The sequence below is a fragment of the Carcharhinus amblyrhynchos genome, unplaced genomic scaffold (assembly GCF_965287045.1).
Source record: "Carcharhinus amblyrhynchos unplaced genomic scaffold, sCarAmb.v2.hapA scaffold_75, whole genome shotgun sequence".
Lineage (NCBI taxonomy): Eukaryota > Metazoa > Chordata > Chondrichthyes > Carcharhiniformes > Carcharhinidae > Carcharhinus > Carcharhinus amblyrhynchos.
In genome coordinates, this window is record NW_027649815.1 from 448,076 (window position 1) to 464,076 (window position 16,001).

General features: G+C 42.5%; 1 protein-coding gene across 11 annotated transcripts in view; it reads right to left on the minus strand.

Moving 5' to 3' along the window:
* Positions 1-15,317, minus strand: part of LOC145337795 (ryanodine receptor 1-like) — a 448,949-nt gene extending 433,632 nt beyond the window's left edge. For all 11 annotated transcript variants that reach the window (XM_080182647.1, XM_080182646.1, XM_080182643.1 and 8 more), the window contains exon 1: positions 15,208-15,317. In XM_080182647.1, the coding sequence (XP_080038773.1) occupies positions 15,208-15,255 (48 nt within the window). In that variant the 5' untranslated portion in view covers positions 15,256-15,317. The remainder of the gene's footprint in view (positions 1-15,207) is intronic.
* Positions 15,318-16,001: the final 684 nt, after the last annotated feature.

The window sequence follows — 16,001 nt, forward strand, 5'->3', positions numbered from 1 at the left end:
AAAGGAGGGAATGTGCAAACTGCAATGGAACCATAGCAGTTGCAATTTTGAGGCAAAAAAAAACTAATTTCCACTGGTAAATTTAACTTCTAGATAATATCTAGAAGTTCTGTGTCTCTTTAAATTGAATTCTAGCTCCTAGAATTCTATTTGACTAATACTTAAGATCTAGGCCTTTCCCCAAATGCTTGGATAAGTGCAGCAATGGTCTGGAGGCGATATGGAGAGCTCTACAGATGGAGGAGAATGTAAACCACAGTCTGCTGGATCTGCACAAACTCTCCTCTGGGAACACCGCCCCTCACTTGTGAGACTTCATGGAGACCCACTTCTTGGGTGAGCAAGTGAAGAGGATCAAGAAACTTGCAGATAACATTACCAACCCAAAGAGACCAGGAGCCCCTGAGAATGGCCTGGGAGAGTACATGTTTGACAGGCTCACCCTGGGGGAAGAGTGACTAAACTGAGGGCAGGGATCAATCTTGTTGTTTATACAATTTGAGTCTATGTCCTGTGGAAATGATTTATTCTGTGCAAGGACCTGGGCTCTATTGTGAAATGCACTATAACAGTAAACAAACTGTTCAATTGTCTCATTAAAAGAAAACAAAACTGTGGAAATATCCATAGCAGAAAAATATAGCTCACTGAAGTTACCAATTCACTGACAACCGATAGTGACTAGGCAGTGCTACTAACATAGCATTTCCTATTTATGTGACTTAACAGGTCAAGCTACATATTTCATGTAAACAATTGAGAAAATAATTGCAGTCATCGGATCAAAAGAAAAACCCCTTTAAACTAAGAACGTAAGAAATAGGAGCAGCAGTAGGCCATCTAGCCCTTCCAGCCTGCCCTGCCATTCAATAAGATCATGGATGATCTGTCGTGGCTCAGTTCCACGTTCCCGCCCTCTCCCCATAACCCTTAATCCCCTCGCTTATCAAAAACCCATCAACCCGCATCTTAAAAATATTTAGCGAGGCAGCCTCCACCACTTCAATGGGCAGAGAATTCCAGAGATTCACCACCCTTTGAGTGAAGAAGTTCCTCCTCAACTCTGTTCTAAACCGCCCCCCCCTTTATCTTGAGGCTGTGCCCCCTAGTCCTACTGTCCTTTGAGTGGAAGAGTCTCTCCACCTCTATCCTATCCATCCCATTCATCATCTTATATGTCTCAATGAGATCTCCCCTCGTTCTTCTAAACTCTAACAAGTACAAGCCTAGTTTATTCAGCCTCTCCTCATAGCTCAACCCCCTCAATTCCGGCATCAGCCGAGTAAACCTCCTCTGCACTCCCTCCAAGGCCAAAATATCCTTGCGTAAGTGCGGCGACCAAAACTGCACACAGTACTCCAGCTGCGGCCTCACCAATGCCCTATACAGCTGCAGCAAGACCTCCCTACTTTTATATTCAATCCCCCTCACTATGAAGGCCAGCATCCCATTAGCCTTCCTGACCACCTGCTGCACCTGCAGGCTGGGTTTTTGCGACTCATGCACAAGGGCCCCGAGGTCCCTCTGCACCGTCGCCTGCTGCAGTTTTTCGCCCCGTAAGTAATAGCCCTTCCTACCATTATTCCTACCAAAGTGGACCACCTCGCACTTGCCAACATTAAATTCCATTTGCCAGTTCCTGGCCCATTCACGCAGCCTATCTAGATCCTTCTGCAGACTCTCCACACCCTCCGCGCAATTTGCCGTAATATATCCTTCCACAAGTGCAGTGACCAAAACTGCACACAGTACTCCAGCTGCGGCCTCACCAATGCCCTGTTCAGTTGCAGCAAGACCTCCCTGCTTTTATATTCTATCCCCCTCGCTATAAAGGCCAACATTCCATTCGCCTTCTTGATCACCAGCTGCACCTGCAGACTGGGTTTTTGTGACTCATGCACAAGGACCCCCAGGTCCCTCTGCACCGTAGCATGCTGCAGCTTTTCGCCTTTTAAATAACAATTCCTCCTCCTACTATTTCTGCCAAAGTGGATAACGTCCCACTTGCTAATATTATACTCCATCTACCAGGTCCTCGCCCACTCACTCAGCCTATCCAGATCCCTCTGCAGACTTTCCATACCCTCCACGCAATTTGCTTTTCCACTCATCTTCGTGTTGTTAGCAAATTTCATCACCTTACGCTCAGCCGCCTTCTCCAGATCATCTATATAAATGGTAAATAGCTGAGGCCCCAGCACCGATTCCTGCGGCACTCCACTAGCCACCAAGTGCCAACCAGAATAGCACCCATTGATACCAATTCTCTGCTTCCTATTAGACAGCCAATCTTCTATCCACGCTAACACCTTACCCCCAACTCTGTGCACCCTAACCTTCTGTAGCAACCTTTTATGAGGCACCTTATCAAATGCCTTTTGAAAATCGAGACACACCACATCCACCGGTTCCCCTCTGTCACATCCTCATAGAAATCCAGTAAATTCATCAAACACGACTTCCCCTTAACGAATCCGTGCTGCGTCTGCTCTATCAAACCATCCTTTTCTAGGTGCCTCGCTATTTCTTCTTTGATAACGGATTCTAGCATTTTTCCAACTACAGACGTTAAACTAACCGGCCTATAATTCCCTGCCTTTTGTCTGCTACCTTTTTTAAACAGCGGCATAACATTAGCCGTTTTCCAATCTTCTGGTACTTCCCCGGAATCCAGCAAATTTTGGTAAATAATTACTAAGGCATCCACTATCACCTCTGCCATTTCTTTCAGAACCCTGGGATGCATTCCATCCAGTCCTGGGGACTTGTCCACCTTCAGTCCCATTAGTCTATCAAGCACTACTTGTCTAGTGACAGTAATCGCATTCAGGCCCTCAACTCCTACCACCCTTCTATCTTTAAGATCTGGCAAACTATATGTGTCCTCCTCCGTGAAGACCGAGGCAAAAAACTTATTTAAAGCCTCAGCCATTTCCTCATCTCCCACCGCTAAATCCCCCCTCTCATCCTCTAAGGGTCCAACATTCACTCTAGCCAGCCTTCTCTTCTTTATATATTTGTAAAAACTTTTACTGTCCTTTTTATATTTAGTGCTAGTTTAGCTTCATAGTCTATCTTTCCTTTCTTTATCATCTTCTTAGTCATTCTTTGTTGATTTTTAAATTTTTCCCAATCTTCTAATCGCCCACTACTTTTAGCCACTCTGAACACATCAGCTTTTAACTTAATACTCTCCTTTATTTCCTTAGATAACCATGGCTGGTTATCCCTTCTCCTACATTCCTTCTTTACCATCGGAATATATTTCTGCTGAGTACTGAAAAAGATCTCCTTAAAAATCCTCCACGGTTCCTCAGCCATCCTACCAACCAATCTGCGCCCCCAATCTACATTTGCCAATTCCGCTCTCATCCTATCGTACTCCCCTCTGTTCAGAGGGCTACATGGTACAATCATAATTTTACAACTGTAATTATGTGCCTAAGTTTCCAGACTTGCTTAATGTGCTTATTCAACAACCCAAAATTAGTAATTTACAAAATTGGAGTGTTTATATTGCTGAACACATGACTATATAGCAACTATTTAATTTGTTTTATTGTTTTAATTACACCTACAATTTAATATTGAAAATAAACCAGTATGATTGGGGGAAAGAAGCACCTCAATTTATTTTAAGTAGCCAGGTTGAGGAGGAATATTCACATGTTGCATTTTCCAATTAAGGTGACCAGATTTCAAATTCCAAGCTTGACTCTCCTTGGAAACAAGCTTTGGGCAGTTTGGCTGGTTCTCAGCCAAAGCTGCTAACTAAAGCCGGAATACATCACACAGCTGCCTGGTTCCCAATCATTAAAGCTTGAATATTGTTCTAATTCTCTTTAGAATTTTGATAACTTGCCAGCTTGTGCTTCACTTTAATTTGTTTATTCTACAATGGAAACGGGCTGCACAGATAACCATCACACCAAGTGTTAATTGTCAAATCTCATAGGTGACTGAAACATTTAACACGGTTTGCCTGATTGAAAGGCGATGCAGCTAATCAGTTGTGACTGTCTATCTCATCAGGTGGCTGTGCAATTTGGGTTCTCACCAATGTGCCTCAGCAATGACATGTAAAAGTGGGAGTTCACAATTAATATAAAATTTGTCAAATTAAATATTTAAGCATATGGGGTGTTTTTCCTGCATTAAAGGTGCTGTGCAGATGAAAGTAATGGTTCTATGACACTATGACTATTTTCCTAATGTAGTGATATACTTTCAGAAACTTTATTAGTGAACAGCAAAGGATTTACTTACAAGGGTCCACAAGAGCACAGCACGCCTGCAAGTTCCAGAATGCCTCTTGCACAAAAGAACTCCTCTGCTTGAAGTGATTCCCACTCAAGTCACAATTTGTTACCCAGGCCACCCTTAGTCTGCTGCATTTCCCTTCAAAGTCCCATGTTAACTCTTGCTCTGCTGAGCATCTTACATTATCATGCATCTAGGTGCATATCACTACATCCCTCCCCCTTTATACAATCTGCAGTAAGTAACTTATTCAGTCCTAATCTCAGTCTTTTGTCCAGGGTCAAGCATCAGATCAAGCCCAAGGTGGGGTGCAATGGGGTGATGTATATTGGAACTTGTTTGTCTCTTATGGGAACCTTGAACTGGATTTTAAATTTGTTTTTTGGAGCAAGAAATGGATTTGCCCAGTCCATTCTGAGCGCTGGCTTTGTAATTTTAAGAATGGAGTAAAACGTTTTTTAAAAAATTCTAACCAATCATTAAATACACAAGTTGGACAATTATAAATCGAGGCTTTGAAGAAGTTTTCTGTATAACAGCCTAATTTTGTGGTCAGAAATGCTTCCACAGGATCAAGAAACAGGAACTGCAAAAATGGGTGCCCTTTCAGGCACAGGCAGTTCATCACTATTTGCTTCTACGGAGACATCAGTTCTGTCTATCAACAGGTCGATCAGACACTTTGGTACTTTCAAGTAACATTTCTTGATGGCAACACTGACTGCTGGAGCGGCTTTCTACTCCAAGTAGTCATGTTTATGAACGATTCATCCTTCTACATCACTTGGTCCAACAAAGGTCCAGACTTAAAGACAATAATTCTGGGGATCTAATATGATCCACTACTGAAGTTTCATATCATGACACCATGTCATATGATATACTTATTTTTTTTAATATATTGTTGCAGTGGTGATGGATTATTGAGATTTCAAGGCTTGTGTGTTTAAACATTTATTAGTAGGCATTAACTATGTACAGTTCCAAGGATGGTCTTGCATGGAGTGGTTCCAAGCAGGCATGCTGATTACTAAGTTCAGTTCTAGATGGTTCTCTGACCATGTGACTACATAAATCAGACTGTGGATTGTGTCACTTTCCAGTCCCATGTTAACTCTTGCTCTGCTGAGCACCTTACGTTATCATGCATGCAAGCACATATCATCACATCCTCCAGTCTTTTTCATTTTTCTAACCAAATACAAGATAATGTTTACTTCCCATAGTACACTGTTTGATGTCCTGACAGTTATATCATAACCTTGATTTGTTGTGTGAAGGAATGGTTATAGTACTTTATTTCTGTTACTTTCAGCATTTCAATTTAGCATCTTTTTCATCGTCTGTGTGGAGTTTGCATGTTCTCCCAATGTCTGTGTGGGTTTCCTCTGGGTGTTCCAGTTTCGTCCCACAGTCCAAAGATGCGTGGGTTAGGTGGATCAGGCATAGGGTGTGGGCCTAAATGGTACTTTTTCCAGAGAGTCAGTGTAAACTCGATGGGTCAAATGGCCTCCTTCTACACCATAAGGATTCTATGGACCTTTTTTTCATTCATTTGTGGGACGTGGGCATTGCCCATCCCTAGTTGCCCTTTGAGAGCCAACCACTTTTCTGTGGCTCTGGAGTCACATGTAAGCCAGACCAGGTAAGAACAGCAGGTTTCCTTCACTAAAGGCTCACATTAGCGATAGGGTTTTCTGATGAATGACAATGGTTTCATGGTCATCAGCAAATTCTGAATTCCAAATCTTTAAAATTGAATTCAAATTCCACCATCTGCTGTAGCAGGATTCAAAGTCAGGTCCCCAGAACATTAGTTGAGTTCCTTGATTAATAGTCTAGCGATAATACTACAATGCCATGGCCTCCCCTTAAATATTTTATAATATTGGTTCTTGTTCTTTTGTATTACCGAGGCCATTTCAGCAATCTTGTTCTGGCATGTTATCTGTTTCTTAGTGTCTGAATTGCTGTTTCTGCTGTCATTTTCAACATTTTTACCTCTTCCGTTAATTTTTCATTGTCAAGCGTCCTTCAAGCTCTTATTCTCCAGATTAAATTCTTCACTGGACTTGTTCTTATTTTCTAGTTACTTCTACATGGAGTTCAGCTTATCCTCCATTGTCTCGTCAAATTCTGTTTAACTTCATTTTGTAAATTTTTATATCTTATTTCTCCAAGTTTGCAGTCTGCCATGTCAGAATCCATACAAGCAGAAGAAGGCCATTCAGTTGATTGGTTCTGCACCTTCTCTCTGACAGAACACCCAGGCCTATCCCCATGATCCCAAGTATTTACCCAACTAATCCCCCTAACCTACACATTTTTGAACACTAAGGGTCAATTTAGCATGGCCAATCAACCCAATCTACACATCTTTATACTGTGGAAAGAAACCAGAGCATCCAGAGGAAATCCACACTGACACTGAGAATGTGCAAACTCCACACACAGTCACCCAAGGCCAGAATTGAACCCAGGTCCCTGGCACTGTCAGGCAGCAGTGCTAGCCACTGTGCCACCACAAATTATCCTGTTGTTTCAATATTTTCAAGAATTTTTTTTGCTGATCCCTCTGTGTTCAATAATTCCTAATTTCTGCTTTAACCCCTGCCAAGAGAAACCCATCACTTTCTTACTGCACATGTACATTTCACAAATGAAACCATCATTTCTACTTGCTTTAACTTCAACCAAACTTTTTTGGCTTCACTGCTGGCCAGGTCAGTCTCTGGTGAAGTGTTAACATTCTGCATTTCTCTCATTGCCACTCATTTGGTACCGTGTCTGGGGGCTCATTTGTTGCTCTCCTAGTGGGCTCTTTCACTGCCCTCCTGATGCTCACCCACCTTGTAACTGTCCACGTTTTCTGATGCTATATTACTCAAGGTCTGGCAATCTCAGATGGGTCTATTCATCCAAAGAGGCATTCTGGTGAGCATATTCCTTCTTTGCCTTAGATTTTTGATTAAAGCAGGGTACTCATGTGTCAGCTAGAGACAACATCAGGATATCACATCCTTGTTGCCATATAGAATTATGCACTTTCAGAGACTTCATTAGAGAACAATGAAGGATTTAATTACAAGGGATCAGACAGAGGCAGTAGCAGAGACAAGGGAGCAAAGATAAACGTTAGCTGGGACTGCATGTTAAGTAGAGAAAACACCACAGTATTACTACAATTTATAACAAATACTACAAATCTATGCAGAGGGAGGTGGAGTACATTTGGAGGGGATTCCCTTGGCAACTCCATGAGTTGTACATTTGTCCTGTACAAGGACAAATCCAAACTGGTCAATTACCACCACATCAGTCTACATTTGATTATCAGTAAAATGATGGAAGTGGCTATCAACATGCTATACAGCAGCACCTTCCCCTTGCCAATGCAGCTCAGGAGGGACCATCCCAGCTGTACCACCATGAGACACATCCCTCCCCCCCGAAGGCATAATTACGTTTGCACGCCCATCAGGTTCCCCTCGACTGCTTCAAGTTTGACAAGAGCTGCTGTAAACCTCACCAGCTGGAATTCCTTGCCTGGGAGGAACATACAGCAGTGAGGCCATTTAACTGGTTTTAAAATCAGTAAAATATAGTTACATCATTGGGGAGGGTTGGGAGAAATCGGAAAATGAGATCTCGCCGGCAAGAATCTCATTCTCTGCTTCTTGCAGATTTTTGCACCCACATCACAGTTTGTGTTCATGGCAAACGTGGATGCAAAAACCATGAGTGATTTTTCTTTTAATCTGGTATTGTGATTAAATGGTGAATGTGAAGAACGTCACATTATATCCATTTTCAAGAAAGTTATTTCTTTTAAAAAAACATTCATTTCAATTTTAGCGTTCAAAATACTTCTGTTTTCAGTTGCCATGAAAAGTGATAATACTCTTGAGTTGGTAATAATTGGGATTCTAGTACCTTTCTCAGTTCTAACCCAGAGACACATATTACTTATGTTTGTGATACAATGTGACAAATTAAGGAAAGACTATATTTTATAAAGCACCTTTCACTCATTACTTCGGGTGGCCAAAGTGCTTTGCAGCTAATTTATTATTTCTAGTCACTTGCAATGTTAGAAACACCACATCTGATTTGCACTTGGCAATTGGGTGCCACAAACAGCATGAAATAATGACAGATGATGTTAGTTAAAATAAACAATAGTGGTTTGGTCATACAGAACTTGCTGAAAATCCGACATGCTATCAAAGCTTTTCATCCTGCGCTCGTCAGGAAAACTTGCAACAAGTTTCCAAAAAATAACAAGGGAACAACAATTAATATTGCATGGGAAGAGTGCTCTGATTGGTTAGCATTTGCAGCACAAATTGTTCTTCCCCCATTAACCACTGGAAATTTCTTGTAAGCTATCCTGATAAGTGCAAGATGAAAAGCTTTGACAGCATGTCTCTTTTTCAGGAATATTAAAATAAACAATGCTGAAGATACCGAAGGAGAACTCCTCCGCTCTTCTTCATAAAAATGCCACAAAGAGCACACATCTACCCAAGAAAGCAGATGGGACATTGATTTAACACCTCAGCTAACAGATGGCACCTCGGTCTTACTGATACATTTTTGTTGTCACAGGGATGTCTCACTTAAATGTTCCCATCATACTATAATCAGGTTTGCTTCCCTCACAAGATAACAAACTATAAGACCATACACTATAGGAGCAGAATTAGGCCATTCGGCCCAATGAATCTGCCCCGCCATTCAATCATGGCTGATAAGTTTCCCAACCCCATTTTACCACCTTTTCCTATAACCTTTGATCCCCTGACCAATCAAGAACCCACCTTTCTGTCTTAGATACAGTCCATGACCTGACCTGCACAGCCTTCTGTGGCAATGAATTCCACAGATTCACCCCCCTCTGTCTGAAGAAATTCCTCCTCATCGCAGTTCTAAAGGGTCTTCCCTTTACTCTGAGGCTGTGTCCTTGGATCCTAGTCTCTCCTAGTAATGGAAACACCTTCCCCGATCCCACTCTATTCAAGCCTTTCAGTATTCTATACGTAGTTACTGTAAGTATACCAAACATCCAACTCCAATTTCACCACTTCTAAATAATGGCAGTCAGCCAAGATTCCTTGGTTAACCCAAATGTCAAATTCTGCAGTCAATATTCCACACTGTTCCACAGCTAGTAAATATTCCACGCATAGAGCTTAATCCTTAATATGATGGCAAAGCTAAACTTCAGATATGTTTGTGGCAAGTCAGTAGCAAATGAACATAGAAAAAAGGGCTGAAAACATTCTTGATAAACACAAAATACTGCGGATGTTGGAATCTAAGACAAAAACAGGAAAATGCTGGAAAATCTCAGCAGGTCTGACGGCATCTGTGGATAGAGAGAATAGAGCCAATGTTTCGAGTCTAGATGACCCTTTGTCAGAGTTGACAAAGGCACTCACGAAGGGTCATTTGGACTCGAAATACTGGCTCTACTCTCTCTCTCCGCAGATGCTATCAGACCTGCTAAAAACATTCTTCACATTCTCACACATCACACAAAAAACATTCACCACAAATGAAATACTTTATTTGTTTCAATCACATGTAGTGGGCAATTTGCACACAGCAAAACCCTACCAATAGCAATGAGATCAGTAACCTGCTAATCTATTTTGAGGTTTAATCTGAGGGACTATTTTATTGGGATTACTCATCACTCTTTAAAACAAAGACGTGAGGCATTTTTATATCCATCTGAATGGGCTAATGGTTTAGCATCCAATCTACAACCATGCAGTAGTCCCCCACTACTACATTTAAGCGCTAGCCTACATTATACACTCAAGTTATAGTTATTCAAGTCTGTCATAGAAGAAAATGCTGGAATTGATTATTAAGGAGGTTATAGTGGAATACTTAGGAAATCTCAATGCAATCAGGCAGAGTTAACATAGTTTTGTGAAAGGGAGATCATGTTTGATTAAATTAGTAGTGTTATTTGAGGAAGTAACAAATAATGTGGAAAAAAGGGAACCTGTTATACTTATAGATTTCCAGAAGAGCCCAAGGTTCCACAAAAGGTTATGCAAAATAAGAACTCGTGTTGTATGGGGATAGAGGATTGGCTCACTAACAGGAACTATGTAAGCATAAATGGGTCATCTTTGCACTGGCCAGATGTGACGAGCAGAATGCCACAGGGATAGGTGCTGGGGCCTCAATTATTCACAATTTATATTAATGACCTAGATGAAGGGACCCAATCTATGGGGTTACTAAATTTGCCGATAATACAAAGAATGGACAGTAAGTTGTGCAAGAATCTGCAAAAGGATATGGACAGGTTAAGTGAGTGAGCAAAAATTTGGCAGATGGAACATGATGAGTAAGTGGACTTGTCCATTTGGCAGGAGGAACAGAAAAGCAGTATCATTTAAATGTCAGCAGGGGATCGGGGTCGGGGGGACACGGGGTATAATTCTTAAGGCACAGAGACAGCTAGCTGTTCTCGTACACGAATCACAAAAAGTTAAGTGCAGGGACAGAAAGTGATTAGGAAGGCTTGAGAGGCCGAACAGCCTACTCCTGCTCTTAATTTATATGCACGCATGTTCTGGAATAAAGCTTTAAAGCACTATTTTCTAATTTAGGGGTGAAAATGTTATTACAACAAGGTGACACTGAGTTACTAATAAGGTGTTTTTATATTAATAAATACTGTTAACATTGTGTTGAAGGCTTTAGAGTCATTTGAAAAAGAAATACATCTAACACTTAGCATAAAAGCTTTCAAAGCCAAAATGGCTTACGAGAAAGATGCATTTCTCAAACTGAATTGCTATTTTCCTGTTCCTAAGAGAATTCTCCTAAAAGAAATTGCCTTGTCCTATTCGGTTCTCAGAGCAGTCAAACACATTCACTTCAATTCTTTTTTTAAATGCCTGCTGCTTTCATCCTAAAGATACTGCTGTCAAATAACAATGCGTCATGAACTATTAGCAATACATTTACCCTTCTGTGGAATCTGTTTTTGTACGTCAGTATTCTGTAATAAACGTTGAAAATTATCAGACGTTGAGTGATCAATCCAAAGTTTTTAGTTTTGTTATGGGTTTTACACAATTACCATATTTAGCAAATGCTACTTTATGATTTTCTAACACTTCATTAAATTTATTCAGTATGTAATTAAACTCTAAAGTAAAGCAAAACACTGCGGGTGCTGAAATCGAAACAAGAACAGAGACTGCTGGAAAAACTCAGCAGGTCTGGCAGCAGCTGTAGGGTGAGGAACAGAGTTAATGTTTCAAGTCCGTCTGACTCTTAAAACGTGTCAGATATTGGACTGTAGCTGCAACAAGATGTAATGTTGCAAAGTTAGGTAGAGCAATTGTAAATTGGGAAGTAGGAAGTTCGAATTTGGTGTTTGTAAAATGCTTGGGGGGGGGGTGCAGGGGGCAGTCAGTGCTTAAAAATTTAAGATGGAAGTACATAGAGAGCCCAAACTGAAATATTAGTATCAAACTGCCAAGCAGCAGTTTTGACCAAGACAACAAGCTTTTGAATTTAGCTAATCAATTTGAATCAGGCACTTGGATATACCCAAAAACACTACTAAATTTAAATCCAATAGTTCTGACAACTTAGGACCAATCCCATTATGGGCAATAGTGATATGTCATCACCGGTGTAAAAGAAGGAGGCAGTGAGACAAAGAGAGAGAGCAATTGCCACCTGTCAGAACTAATAGCTCTCAACTGTAAGAGAGGATCACTGGCTTTCATAACTTCATCCATGTCTTAGAGAAAGCACCATCTAGATAGCCCAGGTACCAAAGAAGAAGGAAGTTCCAGACAGAAGAATCAACAGAGAAGACTCAGAATATTCTGGAAAACATAAAACCTGGTTGGAATTAGAGTGACTAAATTCTATTTTGTTAGGTGGGAATTGTATTTATTTGAATAGTATTCCATTAGCATCTTGTTTTAGTCGGGAATAGTTAATAGCTAGAAGGGATTTATTCAGTTTGTTAATTTGTTCGTTCACAGTTAGATAAATTGTTACTTGTTGATTTCAGAGTGAGCGTCAGCAATTTATTTTGTATTTAACCACTAGGAATTGCTGAAGAGCAGGTCACAGCACTTCACAAACTTTTTACAGACTATCAGGCGAGGTACTCTTCTTTGGGTGTTTCAGCGTTAGTTCTCAGAGGGGGGATCCACCTCCGCTTTATAACAACACTAACCTTAAGAACAAGAGTCAGATCAACAGTGAAACAGTGGTTAGCACTGCTGCCTCACATTGCCAGGGACCTGGGTTCAATTCCAGTCTTGGGTGACTGTGTGCAATCTTCACACACATTCTCCTTCTGTCTATGTGGGTTTCCTCTGGGTGCTCCAGTTTCCTCCCACACTACAAAGATGTGCATGTTATATTGATTGGCCAAGCCCCTTAGTACCAGGGAGATTGGCAAGGTCAGTGCATGGGGAGTGGGCTTAGGTGGGATTAAAATCGGTGCAGGCTCAATGGGCCAAGTGGCCTTTTGCTACTCCGCAGGGATTCTAAGATTAACTGATTTGGAAGACAGCATGGAGGGTGTGGGGGCAGGTGGTTGGTTTCACATTGAGACAATAAATGTATAGGATTTATTTTAACAAAGGGTTTAAGATGGAGGAAAAAGGTCACAGTCTAAAGGTGTTAAACTCATTGAGTCCTGAGGGCTGTAATCGGAAGACAAGATGCTACTCCTCCAGATTACATTGGGCTTCACTGGAACATTGTAGCAGGCCAAGGAGAGACATGTGAATCATAGAATCATAGAACCCTACAGGGCCTCTTTCTGCACTTCGGCCCATCAAGTCTACACCGACCACAATCCCACCCAGGCCCTACCCCCTAATCCCTCTAACCTAAGCATCCTAGTACACTAAGAGACAATTTTTTTAAACATGACCAATCAACCTAACCCACACTTCTTTGGACTGTGGGAGGAAACCGGAGCACCCGGAGGAAACCCATGCAGACACGAGGAGAATGTGCAAACTCCACACAGACAGTGACCCGAGCCAGGAATTGAGCCCAAGTCCCTGGAGCTGTGAAGCAGCAGTGCTAACCAGTCTGCTACCGTGCCGCCCATAACTGACATGAGAGAAAAGTGCTGAGTTAAAATAGCAAGTAGCAGGAAGGTTGTGGTGGTGGTGGGGTGGGGTATGCTTGCAGATTGAGCGAGGGTATCATGCAAAGTAGTCGCCCAGTCCACATTTACTCAGTATAGAGAAGACCACATTGGGGGTGGCGAATACAGTGGACCAATTTTAACTGTAATTAAGCTGCACGGGCCAAGTCTTATGTTCTAATGGTTTGGATCAAGTTAATTGTTATCAGTGGGAGCAACAGTGGGGATGTCACAATTGCTTTAGAGTGGAGAAGATGGTCTAGGATCCTTGTTCAACAACCCTCTAATTTGAATTACATGTATGTGAATGTCAGCCGAGGACAGGATACAGGCGATGTGGGATGCCACCTCTCCCCTGCAGTCTTAATATCTGCCAACACACAAGTGCCAAGACTTAGACATGAAAAGCAGCCACCTAGGTGAGCAGCTGTCTGGAAATGTACCCAACAAGAAGTGAGCGCCTTCAAGAGACACAGAAAGGGAAAAAAATTAAAAGGGAATATCATTAGTATCCCTGATGAGAGACAGGTTCTCTAATGGCCTCAGATCTAATTTCCTTTTTCAAAAAAAACAGATGAGAATTTAAGTGTGCAGGTCATAAATTGCAGAATTGAATGAGGGCAGCAGCAGCAAAGCACTAATTCCAGTTAACAGGGGAGTAGACAAAGCAGGCAGCAAGATCTCCCGAGGCAGATTTATTACAGCAACTATATATAACACAGAATGTGCATTCTCAGCACAGGCAGCGTTGCAACTTGAAACAGTTAATTTGAAAGTATTCGTACTGCGAAAAGAGTACGTCAGACAGAAATTTCTGAATGTTCCAGATATAATTTAAACACAGAAGTCTCCCCAAAACCACAGGGTTCGCTTCAGTGCATTTAGCTTTTCACAATATTGTAAATGCTTCCCTTCATAGAATAACATACTTAACACATTTCTAAGAACGAAAGCCTCAAGTACAGGACATCAACCTTTCTCATTTAAGTCTTCTAGTCTTCACAAATTTACAGACAGCGCTGAGTTAAACATCCCGAGTTACAGCCCAAGACATATTTTGATAATCTGCTAAACGCAACATTGACAATTAAAACTCTTTTACAACTGGCTTCGTTTTTGGAAGAGCCCGCTATTTCGGTCCTGGACATGCCACCCAAATTCACTTGGATTTGATTGCAGACCCAAATAGATTTAAATCTTAATCCCAAACCCCAACAGATTTAAATTTTAATCGCAAAACAAAAGGAGGGATGGGGAGTGTCAAGATTCACACTGTTCCTGAAACCTGTTTTGTTTTTCATTAGAGATGAAGAACTCTGCAAATGGGCAAAATGAAAATGCACAAGTTGTTGGAATTCAGCCAGCCAGCCACCAGAAGCAAGGGGGAGGCTACATTTTCTTGAAGTATTTGATGTGATTCAGTTAAAACTCTACGTTTGGGTCTCTCTGAAGGGGGTAATAATAACCAAGGTTGTGTGTGTGCGATCATATCACCAGAGGATTTATCTGGAGTGGCAATTATATAGAGCTAGGCATGAGTCAGAGATTATTTGTTTTGGAGCCAGCATCTTACAACAACATTTCGTTTCTGAGTCACTGTGAAGTCCAATAATAATTCTTAGGGAGCAGAGCAGAAGGATTGCAGCTTCTTGATACAGAAATAAAATCCACTGACAACTAAAATAAAATTAAAATCCACTCATATTAAACCGGCAATTTTGACACTCGAGGCCACCCTTTGATCTACTCGCGCTTGCGGGACATTATTTGGCGTCGATGGGTGCACTTACTGTTCGAAGGAAGAGGATCTCCTCTTCTCCTTCGACCCCCTCAGCCATGGCTGCTGTCTCCTCTCCACCTCCCTCCCGCGCGCTCTCTCTCTGTCTGTCCGCCGCTCGGGCTCAACTAACCGCCCAACGGCTCGGTTCGCTAGCTCCACGCGCCCCGCCGCACCGCCCCCCCTCAGCCCACGGCCGCAAACCATTGGCCCGACCGTGTGGGCTCGCGCAGAAAGGGCGAGAGGGGATTGGCGGGAGGGTGGGAAAAGGGGACGGGCCGGGGAGGGAGGAGGGGGAGAGGGGGACGGGACCCACGTGGGGGCTGGTGAGAAGCAATTGATTGGCGAGGATGGAGAGGGGCGGGGTTTGAAGAGGTGTTGGGGCGAGGGAAATGGGGAGAGATCGAGGGCTGACTGGCGCGCGGGGGGGCGGGGCGGCCGGAGGAGATGCCGGGCGCGAGGATTCGAATCCCACGTGGGCTGGTGGGCACAGTTCGAGAGTTGATTGGCGAAGGCGGGGGTGGGTGGGTGAGTCCCACGTGGGCTGGCGGGACGAATCGAGAGGGGATTGGCAGAGAGCGGGTCCGTGGGTGGGGCTGTAGTGAAAAGGCGGTTGCGCGTGCAGATCGGCGCGGTTTGTGAGCGAGGCGACGGTTAGACATTATAACAACAACTTACATTTACATAGCGGCTTGGAGGAATCTTGTATCAGATCCCCCGGCTCATGTCAAGAGTGAAGAATTGATGCCCATGTAAAGGAGGCGCAATGGGACTGCCTTTGGAGGAATAATCTAGAGTAAGCAGTTT